The sequence below is a fragment of the Galeopterus variegatus genome, unplaced genomic scaffold, assembly GCF_000696425.1.
Source record: "Galeopterus variegatus unplaced genomic scaffold, G_variegatus-3.0.2 Scaffold2772, whole genome shotgun sequence".
Taxonomy (NCBI): Eukaryota; Metazoa; Chordata; class Mammalia; order Dermoptera; family Cynocephalidae; genus Galeopterus; species Galeopterus variegatus.
In genome coordinates this window covers 245,488-266,676 of record NW_007728883.1, presented here as the reverse complement: position 1 = coordinate 266,676, position 21,189 = coordinate 245,488, and the positions used below count along the sequence as shown (strand labels likewise).

At 33.9% G+C, this 21,189-nt stretch overlaps 1 protein-coding gene across 1 annotated transcript; it reads right to left on the bottom strand.

Annotated features, from left to right (window-relative positions):
• Positions 1 to 2,861: 2,861 nt before the first annotated feature.
• On the bottom strand, positions 2,862 to 3,806 carry LOC103598895 (olfactory receptor 6C75-like). The gene has a single exon (XM_008582958.1). The coding sequence runs from the start codon at positions 3,804 to 3,806 to the stop codon at positions 2,862 to 2,864; it is 945 nt and encodes a 314-aa protein (XP_008581180.1).
• Between the last annotated feature and the right edge of the window lie 17,383 nt (positions 3,807 to 21,189).

Below are 21,189 nucleotides of genomic sequence, written 5' to 3'. Positions count from 1 at the left end.
TAAATGCGATACATCACATCAAAAAAAATCATGGACAAAAACCATATGGTCATCTCAATAGATTCAGAAAAAGCATTTGACAGAATTCATCATTTCTTCATGATAAAAACTCTCAACAAATGATGTATCGAAGAAAAGTATCTCAACACTATAAAAATCATATATGACAAATCCACCACCAATATCATCCTGAATGGGGAAAAGATGAAAGAAACAGAGCAAGACAAGGATGCCCACTCTCACCACTCCTATTTAGCATAGTATTGGATTATTAGCCAGAGCAACTAGGCAAGAGAAAAAAAATAAAGGGAATCCATACTGTAAAAGATGAAGTCAAACTGTCCCTGTTTGCAGATGACATGGTCCTATAAACAGAAAAACGTTAAGACTCTACCAAAAAACTCTTAGAGCTGATATATGAATTTAGTAAAGTTGCAGGATACAAAATCAATACACAAAACTCAGTTTCATTTTTATCCTCCAACCACGAACTAGGAGAAAAAGGAATCGAGAAAGCTAGCCCATTTACAAAGCTTCCAAAAAAATAAAATACAAAGAAATAAATTTGACCAAAGAGTTGAAAGATATCTACAATGAAAACTACAAGTCTCTGCTGAAAGAAATTAAAGAGGACATAAAAAGATGGAAAGACATTCCATGTTCATGGATTGGAAGAATTAATGTTGTTGAAATTTCCATACTATTGAATGTGATTTACAAATTCAATGCCAATTACATTCTTCACAAAAATAGAAAAAACAATTTTCCATGTTCATGGATTGGAAGAATTAATGTTGTTGAAATTTCCATACTATTGAATGTGATTCACAAATTCAATGCCAATTACATTCTTCACAAAAATAGAAAAAACAATCCTAACATTCATATGGAACAACAAAAGACTCCACATAGCCAAAGCAATTCTGAACATAATAAATAAAACTAGAGGCATTGCACTACCTGACTTCAAATTATATTATAAAGCTACAGCAACTAAAACAGCATGGTGCTGTCATAAAAACAGATGAAGAAATAAATGGAATAAAACAAAGAATCCAGAAATCAATTCATGTACTTATAGCCAACTGATCTTTGACAAAGGCATCAAGCACATACGTTTGGGAAAGGACAACCTCTTCAATAAACGGTGCTGTGAAAACTGTATATCCATGAGTAGAAGAATGAAACTAGACTCATACATCTTGCCATGTACCAAAATCAACTCAAAGGGGATTAAAGACTTAAATATAAGTCCTGAAATCATACCACTCCTAGTATAAAATACTCTAGAAATACTTCAGGATGTAGGACTGGGAAAAGACTTTGTGTATAAAACTCCCAAAGAACAGGGAACAAAAGAAAAAATAAACAAAAGGGATTATATAGAATTAAAAAATTTCTGCACAGCCAAGGAAATAATTAACAGTGAAAAGATAACCTACAGAATGGGAGAAAATGTTTGCAAACTATGCATCTGACAAAGGATTAATATCCAGAATATACAATGAATTCAAACAACTGAACAATAAATAAAACCCAAATAATCCAATTCCACAATGAATAAAGGAGATGAACAGACATTTCTCAAAGGAAGACATACAAATAGCCAACTGATACATGAAAAAAATGTTAAACATCACTGATCATCAGGGAAATGAAATTAAAACCACATTGAGATGTCATCTCACTATAGTTAGACTGGTATTATCAAAAAGACAGAGAATGACATATGATGGTCAGGATGCGTAAAAAGCAGAACACTTCTGCACTGTTGTGGGACTGTAAATTAGTACAGTTTTTACAGAAAACAGTATGTAGTTTTCTCAAACAACTAGAGCTAGAACTACCATAAAATCTGGCAATCCCAGCACTGGGTATACATCCAAAGAAATGGAAATCATTGTGTTGAATGGAAACCTGCACTTGTATGTTTGTTGCGGCTCTAGGTACAATAGCCAAGATGTGGAATCAACCTAAATTTCCATCAATGGATGACTGGATAAAGAAAATGTGTTATATATTCACAATGGAATACTACTCAGCCATGTAAAAGAATGAAATCCTGCCATTTGCCGCAACATGGATGAGCTTGAACAAAATTATGTTAAGTGAAATAAGCCAAGCACAGAAAGAAAAATACTGAATGTCTTCACTCATAAGTGGGAGTCAAAAAATAAATGAAGAGAGAAATAAAGAAAGAAAAAAAAGATGGACAAAAAACCAAACTACAATTGAACTTTCAGAAGGAGAAAAGAGAACTGTGGTTACTAGGGAGGGGAAATGGGGAGAGAGAAGGGGTTAGTGCAAATTGGTTAATGTACACAAAGCATAAGTATATTTTGTAATGATGAATATGCTAACTATCCTGATTTGATCATCACATATTGTACACAAATACATCAGTTTACTAATTTTCCTGATTTGATCACCACATATTGTACACAGGTATTGATAGTCAACTTTGTACTCCACAAATATGTATAATCTATTATGTTTCAATAAAAAAAAAGATAGGCCAAATAAGTTCAAGCAGTCTACTGTACAACCTGTTCCACTTTATTGCCGTTACACTGCAATTTATATAAGCAAGCAAGTAGGGGCTTTCCATGAACTAACCAACCAATTAAAGGATCACATGAGCATGCATTTTGTACTAACATGTTGAGCACAGCGATCACGCAGGGTTCACAAGTGTGGAAATACTGGAGGACCAATAAAAACCTTTTGGAGCTATCTTGGGTTACGCCTCCCCTACTTCCCATGGGTGCCATCTTCATCCTCCACCCATAGGCACCATGTGGCTCACAGATAATGTTTGCTCCTAAAAATGGGCCCAACACAGGGTTACATATTTTGCATAATCACATTTGTTTATTTGAAGAAAAGACGATCCTCTGAACCAGGCTCTTGAAGGCTTGCTTCACTTGCTGATTCCTTAGTGTGTATATGAAAGGGTTCAAGAGAGGAGCCACTGAAGTAATAAGCACAGCTACCCCTTTGTTTAAAGTTACCCTTTCCCTTGCAGAAGGCTTAATGTACATGAAGATGCAGCTACCATAAGAGAGGGAGACAACTATCATATGGGAGGAACAAGTGGAAAAGGCTTTTTTCCTTTGATTCACAGAAGGAATTCTCAGAATTGTCCGGGTGATATTTGTGTAGGAGAGAATAATTAATGTCAAGGTGACCATGAGTGTCACCACAGCTAAATAGAATGCCATGAGTTCTAGAAAGTGAGTGTTTGTGCAAGAAAGCTGCAGAATTGGAGAAGAGTCACAGATAAAGTGATCAATTATATTGGAGGCACAGAAATCCAACTGCAGCAGAAGGATTACTGGTGGAAAGACAATCAGGAATCCTGCAAGCCAAGAGCTAAATACAAGAAGGATACAGACTGTGCTGCTCATGATGGTTGTGTAATGAAGAGGTATGCAGATGGCCACATAGCGGTCATAGGACATGGCAGCCAGAAGGTAAAATTCTGTCACCCCCAAAAAGATGGAAAAAAACAGCTGCGCCACACAATCATTATAGGTAATGGTTCTGTCACCAGTCACAATGGTGACAAGGAATCTGGGGATGCAGGCAGATGTGAATGAGATCTCTAGAAATGAGAAGTTCCGAAGGAAGAAATACATGGGAGTCTGCAGTTGGAGATCTGAAAGGGTGAGGGTGATAACAATCAGGTTCCCAGTGACACTTAGGATGTAGGTTACAAGAAGAAATATGAAAAGTACAACCTGCCACTGTGGGTCACTTGTCAATCCAAGAAGGATAAACTCTGTTACTACTGTGGAATTTCTCATTATTTTCTTTCTTTATATATGTAATTTGTATTTTAGCTGTAAAATAGGTGAGGAAATAAGAAAGTTAAGCAACCAGTAAAAAATGTAGTACATTTTTTTCATTATCTGGCTTACTTCACTTACCATGATGTCCTCCAGGTTCGTCCTTGATGGTACAAATTGCTGTATGGCTGAATATTTTTCTAAGGCTGGATAATATTCCATCGTAGGTATCTATCTATCTATCTATCTATCTATCTGTCTGTCTGTCTGTCTGTCTGTCTGTCTGTCTGTCTGTCTGTCTGTCTGTCTGTCTGTCTGTCTGTCTGTCTGTCTGTCTGTCTGTCTGTCTGTCTGTCTGTCTGTCTGTCTGTCTGTCTGTCTGTCTGTCTGTCTGTCTGTCTGTCTGTCTGTCTGTCTGTCTGTCTGTCTGTCTGTCTGTCTGTCTGTCTGTCTGTCTGTCTGTCTGTCTGTCTGTCTGTCTGTCTGTCTGTCTGTCTGTCTGTCTGTCTGTCTGTCTGTCTGTCTGTCTGTCTGTCTGTCTGTCTGTCTGTCTGTCTGTCTGTCTGTCTGTCTGTCTGTCTGTCTGTCTGTCTGTCTGTCTGTCTGTCTGTCTGTCTGTCTGTCTGTCTGTCTGTCTGTCTGTCTGTCTGTCTGCCTATCTATCTAGGGTACTTCAAAAAGTTCATGAAAAATAGAAATCAAAGATCATACAAATCTTTCCGTAAACCTTTTGAAGTACCTCATATCTATCTCTCTGTCTACCTCCCTATCTAGTATATATGTATCCCCATCTCTTCTAATGGTACAAACTTGCAGTTATGTAGGATGAATAAGTCCAGAGATCTAGTGTACAGCCTGAGGACTAGAGTTAATAATAATATACTGGCATACTGAAAATTTTCAATGAGAATACATTTTAGGTGTTCTTATCACAAAAGAGAAAAAATAAATAACTATGGAAGGTGATAAATAGAATAATTGGCCTGATCGTAAGAATCACTTCACTATGTGTATATAAATCAAAACTTTATGTTGTATACCTTAAATATAGACAACAAAAACTGCACTATTTAAAAAAATAATTTTTGCCTTTTTTAAGAGAAAAATAATTTTGTAGTACATAAAATAATTTTAAAAATTTTTTACCTCATATATTAATTTTTCCTGTAATTCCTTCATTGTATTTTCATATATTTCAGTATAAGTCTCTGTCTTCTGAATGTTTCAATATATTCCCCCCCCGAAAACAAGAATAAAGATATTAAAACTTCTGAGTTTAAAACATTTTCATATAAAATTCTTGAGAACCCACTCCCAGAATACCACAGCACACTTTGGAGATGTTCTTTTTGCTGCTTTACTCTTCATATATTTTTTTTTTCTGTTTTTGAATAAGCATTTATTTTCTTTTCTCTCCATACAAAATGCTTCTGATATCACTCTTGATGTTATACGGAATTTGCTTACTTGTTTATGTTTAGATTTAATGTTTGCCATAAAGGCTTTAGTTATGCTGTCACCTAAGATTATTTTTTCAATACTTTATTATCCAGATAGCCTAACAAAGTCTGTAATGTCTCATTTATTGTCTATATCCAGGATAGGTGTCAGAGCTATCACAATGAACAAAATTTTCTCAGGGTTAGCCAACTAATTTAATATTTGAATGAATTTACCCAAAATTTTACCTGTAAAATTTCTGGTAGACATATAATCTCACCTTCTGTTATCTGCTTTCTTTGTAGTCATATGGTATGTAGCTTTGTGCCTTTTGCCTTAATACTATGGGGGCTAATTTATGTGCTGTATAAAATTCACATTGTGTAAAGCTAAAACATAAAGTATATCTGCTCAGTTTTAAAGCACATCAAATAAATTGGTTTGAATATTGTAAAAATATAATTGCATAGTTTCCTGACATTGATTATATTACAAATAATTATTTCCAGATATCTAGATAAGAACACAAAAAATTATGTAATCCTATCAATCATTTAATATTTATGCTATAGTGGACCTAATTGTTCCATGAAAATATTGATTTGTAATATTTAAACATTTTTTCATTTATATATTTCATATAAATTATATGGTTTAATTTTATTTATACATAATAAAGTAATTATAATCAAAATTACTTGTATAAAACATAAATATTAACTATTAAGAAAAACTATATTTCTCAATGAACATACTTTTATAGCAAATCTGACTTGTGTAGTCAACATCATTTCTAATGGCTTATTAATTTGTTTAAACATAAATTCTCTGGGATTTTTTAGGAGCCTCTGCAATCTGTTTTTCCTCTGTAATCTTATATTTGTAACCAAATATTCAAAATATTGATAATAAAGGGCAATTCTTAGAGATCATCTACAATGTTTACAGGAAGAGCATATTAACCCATTTTAATACATCAACCCAAATTTCTTTAGGGATTATGTGTCCCAATATATCCTACCTATTGTCCCTTAAAGAAGTATTATCTTGGTTCTTGAAATGAAATGTTATAGTTAAAATGAAGGCTGATGTAATTAATGTCTTTCCAAGCTTGGTCAAGATGATATGACCTACTGTGCAGAAGCAATGTTATTCAGGCCAGCCTTAATTTATCTCCTCTATTTACAATGGACTCAGGGGAATTAGTTGAATGAATCAACAAAAGGCACCATGGAGATTGGTGTTTTCAAGACACCAAGTACAAAGCAGTTGTCCAAATTAGTATACAATTTAGAACAGAATATTTAGGTGATAGTGTCCTGAAATCAGAGCAGAAGAATAGATGGAAGAAATTGCATTTTCATAGTAATCTATACCTTCAGTAGTAGAAGTAACTAAATAACAAAGTAATAAAGATTGGTAGTCTCTAAATATCAACAGACTAAACTGTGAGAGCGAGTTTTTCTGTTTTAGAGAAATGTTAAGAATTCATTGTGATGTTTTAGAATGAGCCTGAGGTCTTCATTATACTACATCATAAAAGATGTCAGACTTGTCTTTAATATTTTACATTTGCCCACTGACTTGATAACATAGAAAGGTGGATCATGGGGCCAGCCCGGTGGCGCACTGCTATAGTGCGCCGCTTGGGAAGCGCGGTGGCGCTCCCACCGAGGGTTCGGATCCCACATACAGACCGGCCGCTCACTGGCTGAGCGAGGGGCGGGAGCAACACCGAGGGTTACGATCCCGTTGCCGGTCCCGGTCCGGTACGGGCGCGACACTGAGGGTTGCGAACCGTTGCCGGTCACGAAAAAAGACAAAAAAAAGGAAAGAAAAAAAAAAAAAAAGAAAGGTGGATCATGATTATAATCACAGCCTTTTATTCATTCGATAATTACTTTTTGGACACTTAAGTGGTGGGTTCAGACTTGGGTTCTGAGAATGTAGAGATGATTTAACAAAATACTGTTTTCACAATTTTTACTTCCTACAGAATAGGGTGAAAGCCCTACATTATTTTTAAAATCCCAAGAGTCTCTTCCCCAAGTCTAAGTCAAGCAATATTCCTTTGCACATGTCATTTTATTCACTATTTTGATCTGAAAATACATCTATATAAACCCTTTACATTATTATTTTGAAACTTACATTTATTTGATATGTAATCCAGGAACTCTATAAGCCATATAAATAGCTCAAAATAAATAGAAATTGGGATTATTTAATGATCTTAAGGAGCTAGACATTTTCTGAACAAATTTTTAAAGATTGATTTTACTGTTTCTCTGGAAGACCTAAAGTTCTGCAAGGTGTAAGATTACTACAATAAAAAAAGGGTTAAACAATACAGAGTGCATACTGAAGAAAGAAACTATTAGGGCATAACAGCTATGCTAAACTAAAAGAATAGCATATTAATTTATCAATGATCAAAGTCAAGAACTGGAATAATATGTCATAAACATGCTCACATTTAATTACAAACATTGTTGCAATAGTATTTATATGATGCTTATGTGTAGGCCAAAATATTATTTAAAATTACATATTATGGAGAACCCATCATAAATAAAGACAAATGGGAATGACCATGTCATTGGCCATTGCATATGAACTCATCTAGATTGATTAATCTGTAAAGATCCTATTTCCAAATAAGATTGAATCCACAGGTTCTAGGTAGACATAAATTTTTGAAGGGCACTGTGAACTCAGTACAGTACCCAAAACAAATACAATATAAAACAAAGAACAGAACAAATAACAATTTTAAATCATAACATATAGCTCTAGTGAGCGTAACAATTTATGTGCTTTAGAAATTTTAAAAGAATCTCCTTTTAGTTTTGCAAATTTTATTTATTTATTTATTTTTATTGAAACATAATTGATGGTACATATCTATGGGGTAGAGTGTTGAATATGTGATGTTCAAATCAGGATAATTAGTGTGTTCCAAATGACACAGTATAATCATTTTTTGTGGTCCTTTACCAATTTCTTGTGAGTACCTCTCGCTCCTCCCCCATTCCCACTTCTGGTGGCCTCAGTCCTGTTTTCTTCTTTTGAAAGTTCAACAAATTATTTTGATTGTTGTATATTTCTTTCTTTTTTCATTTATTCATTTACTCTTATTTCTTTTGCTTTTTTATTGAAAAATAATTGATTACATATATTTCTGGTGTACAGAATTGAATATCGATATAAGTGTACAATATGTGTTGATCAAATCAGGATAATTAGTATACTCATGCTTACCAAACGTAATTAATCTTTGTGCCCCTTACCTAATTTCTCACTAATCCCCTTCCCCTCCCACTTTGCCACCTCTAATAACCAGTTGTGTTCTCTTTTTCTTGAAAGTTCAATGTATTATTTTGTTTCTTTCCCTCCATTCCCTCCCTCCCTCCCTCCCTCCCTCTTTCCTCCTTCCTTCCTTCCTTCCTTCCTTCCTTCCTTCCTTCCTTCCTTCCTTCCTTCCATCTTAGTTCCTACTTGAGTGAGGACACACAGTATTTCTCTTTCTGTGCCTGGCTTATTTCATGTAACATAATTTTATCTAAGTTCATCCCTGTTGCTGTGAATGGCAGAATTTCATTCTTTCTTGTGGCAAAATAGTATTCCATTGAGTATATATAACACATTTTCCTTATTGAAAACATATAGGACATATAGGTTGATTCCAACTTTCGGCTATTATAAATAAAATCACAATAAACATGGGAGTGCAATATAGGACATATAGGTTGATTCCAACTTTCGGCTATTATAAATAAAATCACAATAAACATGGGAGTGCAGGTATCCCTTCAACATGATGATTTCCATTCCTTTGGGTATATACCTGGCAGTGGGAATGTTGGATTGTATGGCAGTTCTATCTGTAGTTGTTTGAGGAATCTCCATACTGTCTTCTCTACTGGCTGCCCTAATTTACAGCCCACCAACAGTGTTAGAGGGTTCCCCTTTCTACACATCCTCATCAGCATCTGATAATAGACAGTCTAACTGGGGTAATTCTTTTTAAACTCCCACTTACCAGTAAGAAAATGAGGTTTTTCTATTTCTGTTCCTGGTTTATTTCACTTAACATAATTTTCTATAAGTTCATCTATGTTTCTGCAAATAGCAGAACTTCATTATTTTCTATGGCTTCAAGAAGTAGGACTGGGCAAAGACTTTATGAGTAAGAACCCCAAAGTACAGACAGGTACCAAAAGAAAAAATAAACAAATGGGATTATATCAAACTAAAAAGTTTCTGCGCAGCAAAAGAAACAATGAACAGAGAGGAAAGACAACCTAACAGAATGGGAGAAAATATTTATAAACTACGCAGCCAGCAAGGGATTACTATCCAGAATATACAAGGAATTCAAACAACTTAATAGTAAGAAAAAAATAAACTGATTAAAAAAATGGGCAAAGGTGCTGAAAAGGTGTTTTTCAAGGAAGACATACAAATGGCCAAAAGACACATGAATAAATGCTTAACATCATCAAGCATCAAGGAAATGCAAATCAAAAGCACATTGAGAATCTCCTTTTATATCAGTATTTTCAGTAATGGATTGTGGGAACATTCATAAAGATTGACAGAATATACTTAATTAAATCTGTTAAATTAAGATTAAATAATTTAAATTGAGAAACAACTAAATCCTTTAATACACCTTTTAAGAACTCACCCATCAAAGATTGAACATTGTCTTCAACTTATGGTGTGTCATAACAGTTTACTAGTGATAAAACCCATATGTTAGTATTTTAGTTTTAGTTTACTTTGAAATTCACACCTATGATTGTATTTTTTTCTCCAATGATTGAAGTGGTACTGTTTATCAGTTGGTTACCTGATATGCAAGATAAAGGAAATGAAATGTATGCATATTTAATATTGGTCTTTGTTTTACAAAACAGAGAATAAACCTTAATACAGTGAATGTACAGAAAACTATAACCAAGGAACAAAAGAGAGGCAAAAAAGGTCATGGAAGGGGCCGGCCCGGTGGCGCACTGCTACAGTGCGCCGCTTGGGAGTGCGGCGGTGCTCCCGCCAAGGGTTCGGATCCCACATACAGACCGGCTGCTCACTGGCTGAGCGAGGTGCGGGTGCAACACCGAGGGTTGCGATCCCGTGGCCGGTCCCAGTCCGGTACGGGCGCGACACTGAGGGTTGCGATCCGTTGCCAGTCACGAAAAAAGACAAAAAAGGAAAAAAAAAAAAAAGGTCATGGGAAATATTTATCTATATTATATTAATAAATTCCTTTCTGCTTTGTGATTCCAAACTAGATGACTTTATCTTCTAGTGTAATCAAGACACAACTTCTTCACACATCATTACAGCTTCTCCACCAAACATATAATGTCATATATAAAATATTAGTCTTTAGCATGGTTCCATTTCTAACATAACTCTGCTTTGAAGGATGGAAATAAAATAATTATCTGAGTGGAAATAGAAAATTTCAAGAAATGTAACAGGAGATATTATCTATATATATGTTAATGCTGAAATATAGTGAATATTGAAATGCACTAAGTCCATAGGAGAAAAATACTCAAAATTTACAGAAGGATTTTCATATTCAATATTTCATAAATAATATTTACAAGGAAATTCAAGAAACTACAATTCTAAATAAATGAAAAAGTTTAATGAAGAGTTATAGTGAGTATTTATAGATTTATTCTATAATCTGACTTCTCTATATTTGTACATATTTAAAAGTAATGTAATCAAAGAAGGCAAAATAGTTTAGCGGCTAAAAACATGTGGTTAAAAATCTTGGCTCAGCTTGACTTCTAAAATTGATTCTGCAATACATATTAATGAGGTAGTCTCACTGTTGACTACTATAGAAGTATTTCTAAGGAGCCCACTTCAGTGTTTGTGTGAGTTAATTCCTTTTCCATAAATAAGGAGTCAAATGACATTTCTTTGAGTAAGAGGGAGTGTGTAGCTATCAATTATGCCATTTTATTAATTCATTCAAAGGTACTAGGATGTTTTCTAACCATTAGGCTGGAATTAGAATTAGGCTTCAGGTTTTAAAAACCTTTTTATTTTGCAATAATTGCAAACATAGGAAGGAGGTACAAAAGTAGTATAGAGAGTTCCTATATATCTTTTACCGAACTTACACTAAATGCAAAATCTTATACAGCCACAGTACAATTATCATACTAAGAAATTAACTTTGATACAATACTATTAACTAAACTCTTGACTTTATTTGCATTTTACCAATTTTTCTATCACTGTTCTTAATCTGTTTGAGGATCAAATCCGAAATCTATATTGCATTTAGATGACATGTCTCTTAGTTTTTTCCAACCTGTAACAGTTCCTAAATTTGGGGGGTAAATGCTTTGATACTATGCAAATATCCACTTTCTTCCTAAAATTTCACCCTCTAATTTTAGCATTCTACAGTGAGCTTACCTGTAGTAATTATTACTGTGGTTTTCAGACGGTGGTTTTGTATTTCCCTCATTTCTTCTGCATTTATTAATTGCCATTCTTCTATGAGAAAGTTATCCCTTTTCCACTTTTATTTAATTATTCAATCATTTACTTATAGCAGTTTTCACTATTAATATTAATTTTACTATTTGGCTTATAATATGATTTCTTATTTTCCAGTTTTGGCTATTGGCTGCTATTTCTGGACGGTTCCTGAGTCCATTCTACCTGACTCCAATTCTTTTTTTTTTTTTTTGAGGTTTCCCTAGGGCCAAGGGTTTCCCTAGTGGACAGGGATGAGAAACCTGTTTATGCACACTAATTCAGTATATACACACATATATGCATTTATGTATCAATATATTTGTGTTTATACATATATATATGTCCACATGTGGTTATTTCAAAAAGTTCTTAGGAAAATGGAATTAAAGACAATACGAATCTTTCCATGAACTTTTTTGAAGCCTCCTTCTATAGAGAGAGTTGATTCTCCTTATTCACAGTAATTATGTTTCAAGAAGTCATCACAAACATTGAAATATCAGTACTAACCTCTTGCTTCTATGGGTTATAACCATTTGTTGTTTCATAGGTTATATAGATATGTGTTATATAGGTTAGTTTGCCAATGTCCTTACAAAACAAGCAAGTTTCATCTGTGTTGAAAACTTGTTCTCTACATAGCCCTTTTTCTGTATGACACATAACAGGTATTTTAAAATTCTATCAAAGCCTCCTGTTCTGTATAACCTGCCTCACCTGCAATTTGAACATTTTTCACATCTTATCACCTTTTGAAACGTGTGAGCCAGCAGGCACTAGCCATGAAGAGTTTAACATTTTCCTAACCATGGGACCATAAATTTCTTTGGATTTCAGCCTCACAACAATGTTATCACTATATTTTTTTCTAAAAGAATCATTTTTCATCTCATGAATCCACAAATTTAGCTGCTTTTCATCTTTTCCATAGCTTCATCATGCACTAATGATGTCACTTTAGCACTTTTCAGGAAAGGCAAGAATTTTCTTTCTTCTCCTGGATGTACTGCATTGTTGATTCATTAACATTGAACTCATAGCCAGCAGCCTGTAACTCATGCCTAAAGAAAGCTTATTTAACACATGTATTTTCTCAATAAATCATATAACAACCTCCTTACTCTTAAGAAACTTAGACAAAGTACTTTGCTTGGAGCATTTTAAGCAGTGAAATCACGTAAAAACACAAAAATGTGAAAAATGTGGCACTGGAAAAACCATGAAAAGGGCACTTATTTAAGGTATGAGAGCTAAACAAGAAGGCAGAGCATTTCCTGTTTAACCTTGACTAGGAATGTACACCATGATGAGCAACTCAGTTTTTTTGCTGCTCTGAGCATGTCCCCTATGACTGTGAAAGTGTCACTAATACGGATTCGGAGGTTAAAAATACACTTCAGCTGGTAGGCAAACTTGCAAATACAAAATCTGTGGATATGAGAACTGACTTTTTATGAAATGAACGTAAGTTCATAATGATACTTCCTAATTCGGTCTTCAAGTACAGAGTTCAGACTAGCAGTCCTCACTTACTCTTCACAGTAATTTCTTTCCTTGGTAGGGAAGAATCTTGTTTTGGGTATGAAAATATGTTTACTTATTTGTTCGATTCTAGTAAACACACAGTAATTTCAGAACTGCGAACTCATATGTCTATGAAAAATAAATACACTACTCACGGTATAGTGTTTGTGATACTTTTTCCTTCCATCTTATAATATCTAGTTAAAACATTGCTTTTCAGAAATTTCAGACCAATCTTTCTTACCTACCCCATTTAGTATTGGTGTTGCCATTAGTCTGTAAAACAATGAGACTCAGTTCTCACAGTATGCATTCCTAATGAGTTCCACCAACATCCTGGGTGATTATTCTTAATTTGCATTCAGCGAAAATCACTGTGTTGTTTATTCTTCTATGGATGTTGAAAAGTGCATAGTCATGTATTCACCTCCAGAAAGGATGGTTGCTCCATCTTGTAACGTCTCTCATGTTGCCCCTTGTGGACAACCCTTTCTTCATTTCTCAGCCCTGGCAACTGATTTGTTTTCTATCCCTACAGTTTTAGTATTACAGAATGTCATACAAGTGGAATCATATAATACTTAGCCTTTGAGTCTGCATTCTCTTCTTAGTAAAATAAACCTATGTTTCACCCATGATGATTTGTGAATCCTTAACTGGATCCTTCCTAGTCCAAGCAGTATTCCATTACATGGGAGAACCACAGTTTGTTCTTCCATTCATTTATTGAAGAACATCTGGGTAGTCACCAGTTAAGGGTCATTATGACTAAAGATACTCTAAGCATTAATGTAGATATGTTTGTGTGAACATAAGTTTTCATTTCACTTGGGTAAAGTAACTAGAAGTGGGATTGCTGTTTTTTGTTTCTTGTTTTTGTTAAACTGATGTTAACATAAGAAACTGCTGAACTGCACTCCAAAGTGGCTGTACCATTTTGTATCCTGTCAGCAGTGTGTGAGAATTTCTGTTGTTTCACCTTCTCTTCAGCATTTGATATTGCCAGTTTTTTTAATTTTCTTGGATATTAGTTATTCTAATAGGTACGTGCTAAGATCTCATTGGGATTTCCCTGATGACCAATGATATTGATAATCTTTTACTATACTTATTTGACATTTGCATATCATCTTTTGTAAAGTTCGTGTTCATATATTCAGCCACTTTTTAAATTTTATTTTTTTATTTTTATGTCTTGAGACTGATGACCAATGATATTGATAATCTTTTACTATACTTATTTGACATTTGCATATCATCTTTGGTAAAGTTCGTGTTCATATATTCAGCCACTTTTTAAATTTTATTTTTTTATTTTTATGTCTTGAGAGTTCTTTACATATTTTAATATACAGTCTATACTTATATCTATATCTGTCTCTCTATATTTTTTCCTTTTCAGTAGTTAACTAAGCTGTTCGCAAGGTGACCTAAATCTCATTGCTAAGGAATCAGACGTATGAATGCTTGCTGTATTTCCCATGTATGTCCTATTTTAATTTACCGCTATGTATGGTGGTACTAGGACGATCCTTGTAGATCTGTGGCCCTTAGGTATTTCCTACAAGCTCCAATTGTTTCATTAACAACCATATTTCTCATGAATAACCAAGTTTATTCATCACAGCCAGTTTTGAGTTTTTTATTTCAAGGTGATAGAATAAAGACAAAGCAATACCAACATATTACATAGTAAGACCAATCAATATCATTGTCTCATTTGTTTTACTGTAAGATGAATGCTATTTTTTTTCCGAGTCAATTTTATTTAGCTCATTTTGACAATGGATAAAGCAAACTGTAACCCACATATGATATTGCTGGCAAGGGCACTGTGGGAAACAAAAGCAAATGCATGCTTACAATAAGTATCTCTTCCAGTGAGTACACATAGCAGCCCCCTTACATGAAGACAATGGTGCAAAATTAGCAATTTGCTTCCAGGAAGCTGATTTCTGGTTTCTGCTGCTAGCACACAAACTATATCAAAAGTTCAATATTGGTCTCTTGCTATTGGCAGGGTTGATATCCAGATAACTCACACATAAATCTTATCCTTGTCCTCATAGCCATGTTTTTCATGAATCCGTTAATCAAATATTTAGGTAAATGATTGAGGAGAACTGAACAGCTTTCACGAAATGGGTCATTTTATGCTCCTGATTATTATAAATCTCCTCTTCAGATGGATATTTTGTTGAAAAGTCACATGGAACAAAACACCTAAATATTCTGGTTCTATTAAAAGAGTATCATTTTCCTAAACCTCTGCTTTACAGATACTTCAATCTTTCTTTCTAAGCCCTTGGCTACCCAACATATTATTAGCTAATGTCCATGAATCAGTAAAAATCTTATATCTGGCTAGCCGCAAGCTTCTCAGCAAAAAGTACAGCTGGATATACTACTTGAATTTCTGTCACAGAAAAAATTTTCCATCCTAACTATGATTTAGGGCTACTCCTGGTTCCGATGTAATGACTCATTAGATAGAGTGTAGCTAATTATATTATTTGATGCAGATCTGTAAACCAGGCTCAATTTTTTTCATCCTTTGGTAAGTGGTCATGGCAAACTGACCATGGTTCATTGTATTCGTGTAGTGAAGTCGCATGGTCTTTCCTAAATGGTAACAGGATACTTTTTGCTTCACAGAAAGTGCTCTTGTTCTGGAAACTGATTTAAATATGAATTGGATGAAAGTCTGTGACTCATTGTGATAACCAAGTCAGGTTCAACTTATAAACCTATTGTTATTATTATTGTTGAATAAGAATTACCTCTGTTGCTGTGCACTTATATTTCCTTGATTTTGATGATTAACTTACTATAACAATGGTAATCTCTGTGGATCATCTCTTTTATTACCAGTCTGCACATGCTTCAGGAAGTTGTAGTATAACTTTGCTCTTGGATAGTATCTATAAGTTGATTTTTATTACTCTGAGACTTAAGATATTTTAATAGCAGCCTTTTCCACTTCAATGATCAAGACCACTTTTTCTTTTCCTCAGCTTAAAAAAAAAGACATTTCAAAGATGCTTGTATTTATTTTAACTTTGGGGATCTTAGGAGACATAATTTGGAAGATAATAAATAACTTACGTGTACACAATGAATGAATTCCAGCATATCCTTGTCATCAATCTATTAATTCAAAACTCAACATTTTTTAAAGAAATTTTTGGTATTCCAGGTAACCTGTCATAGGTTACCTTGGACTCATTAGTTTATTAAACACTTGCAAGTCCAGTGGGACCTCTCCAACATACTCAAGGTGGCATAGTGAATCCAGAATTTCCGACAGATGCACTAATTTCAATAAATTTGACTCAATATAAAATTATGTTTCTACTTCTCTGCACATGTGCCATCAGAATCCATTCCAATACAATTTTTCATATTTACGTTAAAATAAACTAGCGAAAATTTATAAAACTTTTTATATGTAACATTTCCTTCTAAGTTTGTATGTGCTTACCAACTTCTAGATAATGTCTGACTTTGATACAAGTTATAGGCCTGGAGACAGTGTAAGAGTGGTGAATGAAGACAAGAGGAGAAATTGAAAACTGACTCCTGCAGGTGAGGTAATTCCAGGGTTTCTAAATAATGCATGGCCAGCCTCGTGAAGGAGAGGAAGATGGATCCTTCTGTTGGCAAAGGAGGCTGGTGGTACTTTCAAATTTCAGTTACTGAAAGTCATCTGAATCCATGAAAATGTCTTTATTCCAATTCTCAATTACCACTCTTTTAAAATTACCATCCTAACATTTAAATAACACATGCAGAGAGGTTGTGAATTAAATCAACTTTGTAGTTAAGGAAACTGTAGGATCATGATTTAATATTGGATATGTCATCTCTGCAGCAATGAGATAGTTGAAACACTAAAGTTCCACTATCTTTCCATAAGTTCTCTAACACATTTGGAAGCAACCAGCTCAATGCATGAGCCTTGATTCTCCATGAGAACTGCTTCTCAGGAATCTAGTGCTATTCCTATAAGTTTAGAGTCATCTGCACATACTGTGATGTACACCAGCAACATAGATGTCTAAATGTAACTGAGTTAAAATTTCACTTTTATGAGTATATCTGATTGGCAGAACCAAATCACATTTGCAATTGAAATTGTAGTACTTACAGTCAGTCTCTGCATATAATAAGCAAATTTGAAGGAATTTTGAAGATGCAATGAGTAAATACATAAAAGGTTTTTGGAGTACTGATATCCAAAAGAGAAATTTCAATAATTTCAATAATTCACATTCATAAGTTAAGTAAAATTTTGTATAATCCCCAATTACAGACGAGAAAACTGAGATGTTTTAGTTGTGGTTAATGGAAAAACACATAATGTACTACGAAAGGACAGTTGTCCTATTCACATTATTGCACTGCATAAGGCTGAATTATTTTCTGAGTAAATTATATGTAAATGGCTCTATGGTATTAAATTAAAACTGGCATTGTTGAAAATGCCACTAAGAGTTATACTTTATTAAGCATTTGGAAAGTACGAGGCATCTTTGTAACCCCTTTTATGCCTTGTTTTAATAAATAGTCACAACTATTTTCTGAGAAAGTTACTATAACTCTTTCCAATTTTCATATGGGAAAACTGACTCATTGAGAGCTTAGCTAATTTGCACAAGGTCATGCAAATGGTCCGTGCTTCCAGAGATTACATAGAGTAAATGAAGGAAGAGATAAGCTGCTACTTAGCTGTGAAGAATCTCACCTCTTCAAAAAGCCACCGATATCTGAGGAGTGGGACAGAACTTCCATAGATTTAATAATATTGCTGAGTATCAATGTGATATTTCACTGTTGTCTATATGAAAATATTTCAAGGTAAGAAAAGACCAGAAGTGTTTCCAGTGGGATCTCTGATGGGAATCTGATCACAGGGGTCCATCTGGTAACTTAATGAATAAAAGATAGACTTTTGCCCTAGATATGTCCCGCGTGGAGATGCTGGGAGGTAGAGTGAAAAAGAAAAGAAAGATTCAGCAATTTGCATCCATGATTCTGAAAAATAGGAGTCCTAAAAAAACCAGGAATGAAAACTTATTCAAACAAAATGTTGGAGAAATGATTATTTAAAGGCAAATATATTGACAGCATAAATTAAAGAGTAGACATTTTGAGAATTCCATTCATTTGTCGATTAATAAATATTTTACTGAGTGACTACACTACAAAATCCCTTTGGTCAGATATAATGAAGAAAATGTTCCCTTTGCTTGAAAAGTGCTCATAGTCCATCAGTAAAGACAGTCCAGTACATTGTGAATATTGCTATCATATTGATAAACACAGTGCGCTATTCCAAGATGCTTATGTGGTCTTATGTGAGTATAATATACAACGATAAAGTTTCCATCATGTGGATGGAACAAAAAAGCCGACTTGGAAGAAGATGCAGGACATCTTAATGTCAGAAGAAGATGCAGGACATGGGTTATTTAGGAGAATAATGTTTGCTGTGATTCAACTCAGACTGATGAAGAATGACTAAGTAACATCTATGAGTGAGATAATGAATTATCAACCAGGTATTCTACAGTTATGACTAAGATTGGTGCTGTGGGTCAAGTCAGTGTTCAATCCCAAAATGAAGGAGTCTCACCCGTAAGATACTAACAAAAATGGAACACACTGAATGTGTACCAAAGTTATCACGCGGGTTTATATTACATTTGACTTTAACAATAGAAGAGTTAGGGGATTCTGAGTTTCTTTGGCTAAAGTGACTTTCTATGTTGTTCAAGAGATTAAAGATTAATTTCAAAGGAGTAATTGTCTCCTGAATGTTTAATTTTCTGGGGTATGTAACATGGAGTGAAATTTTCATAGAAATCTTCAAGCTTGGCATTTTGAAGGTGCTCATTTGGTACTTTCCCGAAGAAATAAAGAGTAGCATAAATATTTATGATAAAAAATAGAATTTATAGCATTTATTTCTAAAATTCTAAGCTGCCTTTTATATTTTTATTTTGTTAAGTTTCTCCCCTCCCCCAGGAGTTGGTGCAATGGCTTACTTGCGGGGACACCACCCTCATTTGAAACACTTATCTGACGTGTATTGGCCACATGTAATTATTCGTTCATATGACTCTCTGTGCCTCATTCTTTAACAGGAGGAGAAAAACATACCCATTTATATTTTTATTTTGTTAAGTTTCTCCCCTCCCCCAGGAGTTGGTGCAATGGCTTACTTGCTGGGACACCACCCTCATTTGAAACACTTTTCTGACGTGTATTGGCCACATGTAATTATTCGTTCATATGACTCTCTGTGCCTCATTCTTTAACAGGAGGAGAAAAACATACCCATTTAAAGGGGCTGTTGAAATCTTAGAGCTATAGAAAAAACATTTAACATAGTTAAACAATATTTATATGAAGAAAGTAAATAATGACTTTATAGCATTATTTTGTTTTGTATAAAAAATTGAAACAATAAAATTATCTCTTTCATGGAAAGCAAAAGAAGGAAGCAATTGTTATTTATTTCTTTCTATTTATTTCCTCATGATTCACCACACACTTCTTCCCTCACATTTACAACTCTGTGATATTGGCAATCACAATTCTCTTTGCCCAGAATATCCATATAATTATATTTGTTATATTTGCCGGGAGTCCTTCTTAGATAATGTAGATGTTGTGAGCAACCCTACCTTTCACATCGATGTAGCACATGGTATATGTTTTTACAAAAAATTGTTCTATCTGTAAATGTCTACCTATTTAACCACTGATTTAACTGTTTAAACATTGCCTGAAATCCTAGAGGAATGGCTGGCACATGTTTGCAACCTAGATGCTTTAAAAAATATTTTTAGAATAATGTCTGAGTGAATTTTCACAATTATGTAACAATTAGAAAGGATTGTTGATTTTTATTGTCTTGAAGATTTTTATTCTGTTTATAAGAAACTGTTAATATTCATATATAGACATTGAGTTAAGAAAATAGTGTGTATATAATCACTTATTTTAATATTTAGGACATACTATTTTAGAATATTTGATATGTACTACTTGTTATGGTTTTCCTGTTTGTTTTGTGCATAGACTTAAATTCAGAAATAAACCCCAGTGTTTCTTGGATGTAAAATGAGAAATACATGAAACAGTTTGGCATCTCCTAGAAGTCTGGGGTGTGGTTGTTGTTAAAACCTCTTTCAAATAGACCTGGGATAATTGAAGATATGGAGTGGTACACATGTCAAACTAAGTAGGAGATCAATTTATGATTCATGACCCAGTTTGGAGCCAGAGAAAGCGACTGAAAAGTTGTTACTCCTTGGAAACTAGCATAATTTTATTCCCAGTAACTCTTTTCCATTAGAAAATTATGTGATTTTTATAATGTAGAAGGTAATCAAGAAAGATAATAAGACTTAAAGCTAAGACTACAGCCAAAGCAGACAAAATTTATCACATGCTTGTGATTTTAAGCTAAAATGCACCTACATGTAGCAATTATTGTGAAATTGATCATAATTCTGCTAGGAGAAAAGGCAGGAAAAACTGACATTCTATCTTTTTTCATTGATAGCATTACCTAGCCTATAGATTATTTAGAACCAAATTGTTGCATTTATCAAATTCAATTTTAATTATGTGTTTTTTTTTGTCACCACTAATATTTTAGAAAATTTAGGGCTAGAATCATCCTTTTCATCACTATATCCCTAATGGCTGTCATAAAATAAGTATAATGTGAATGAGTTAATTATACATTAGAAAGTTCTTTTAAACTTCCAGTATCTAAAATGAACTTCTATTAATAAATTATTACAAATGAAATCTGGGATTGTAATTCAGTGTTGTTTTCTTAAGAAGTTAACTTAAGTCCCACATCTGAAATCTATAATCTCTGTAACGTTGACCTCTCAACCTCGAT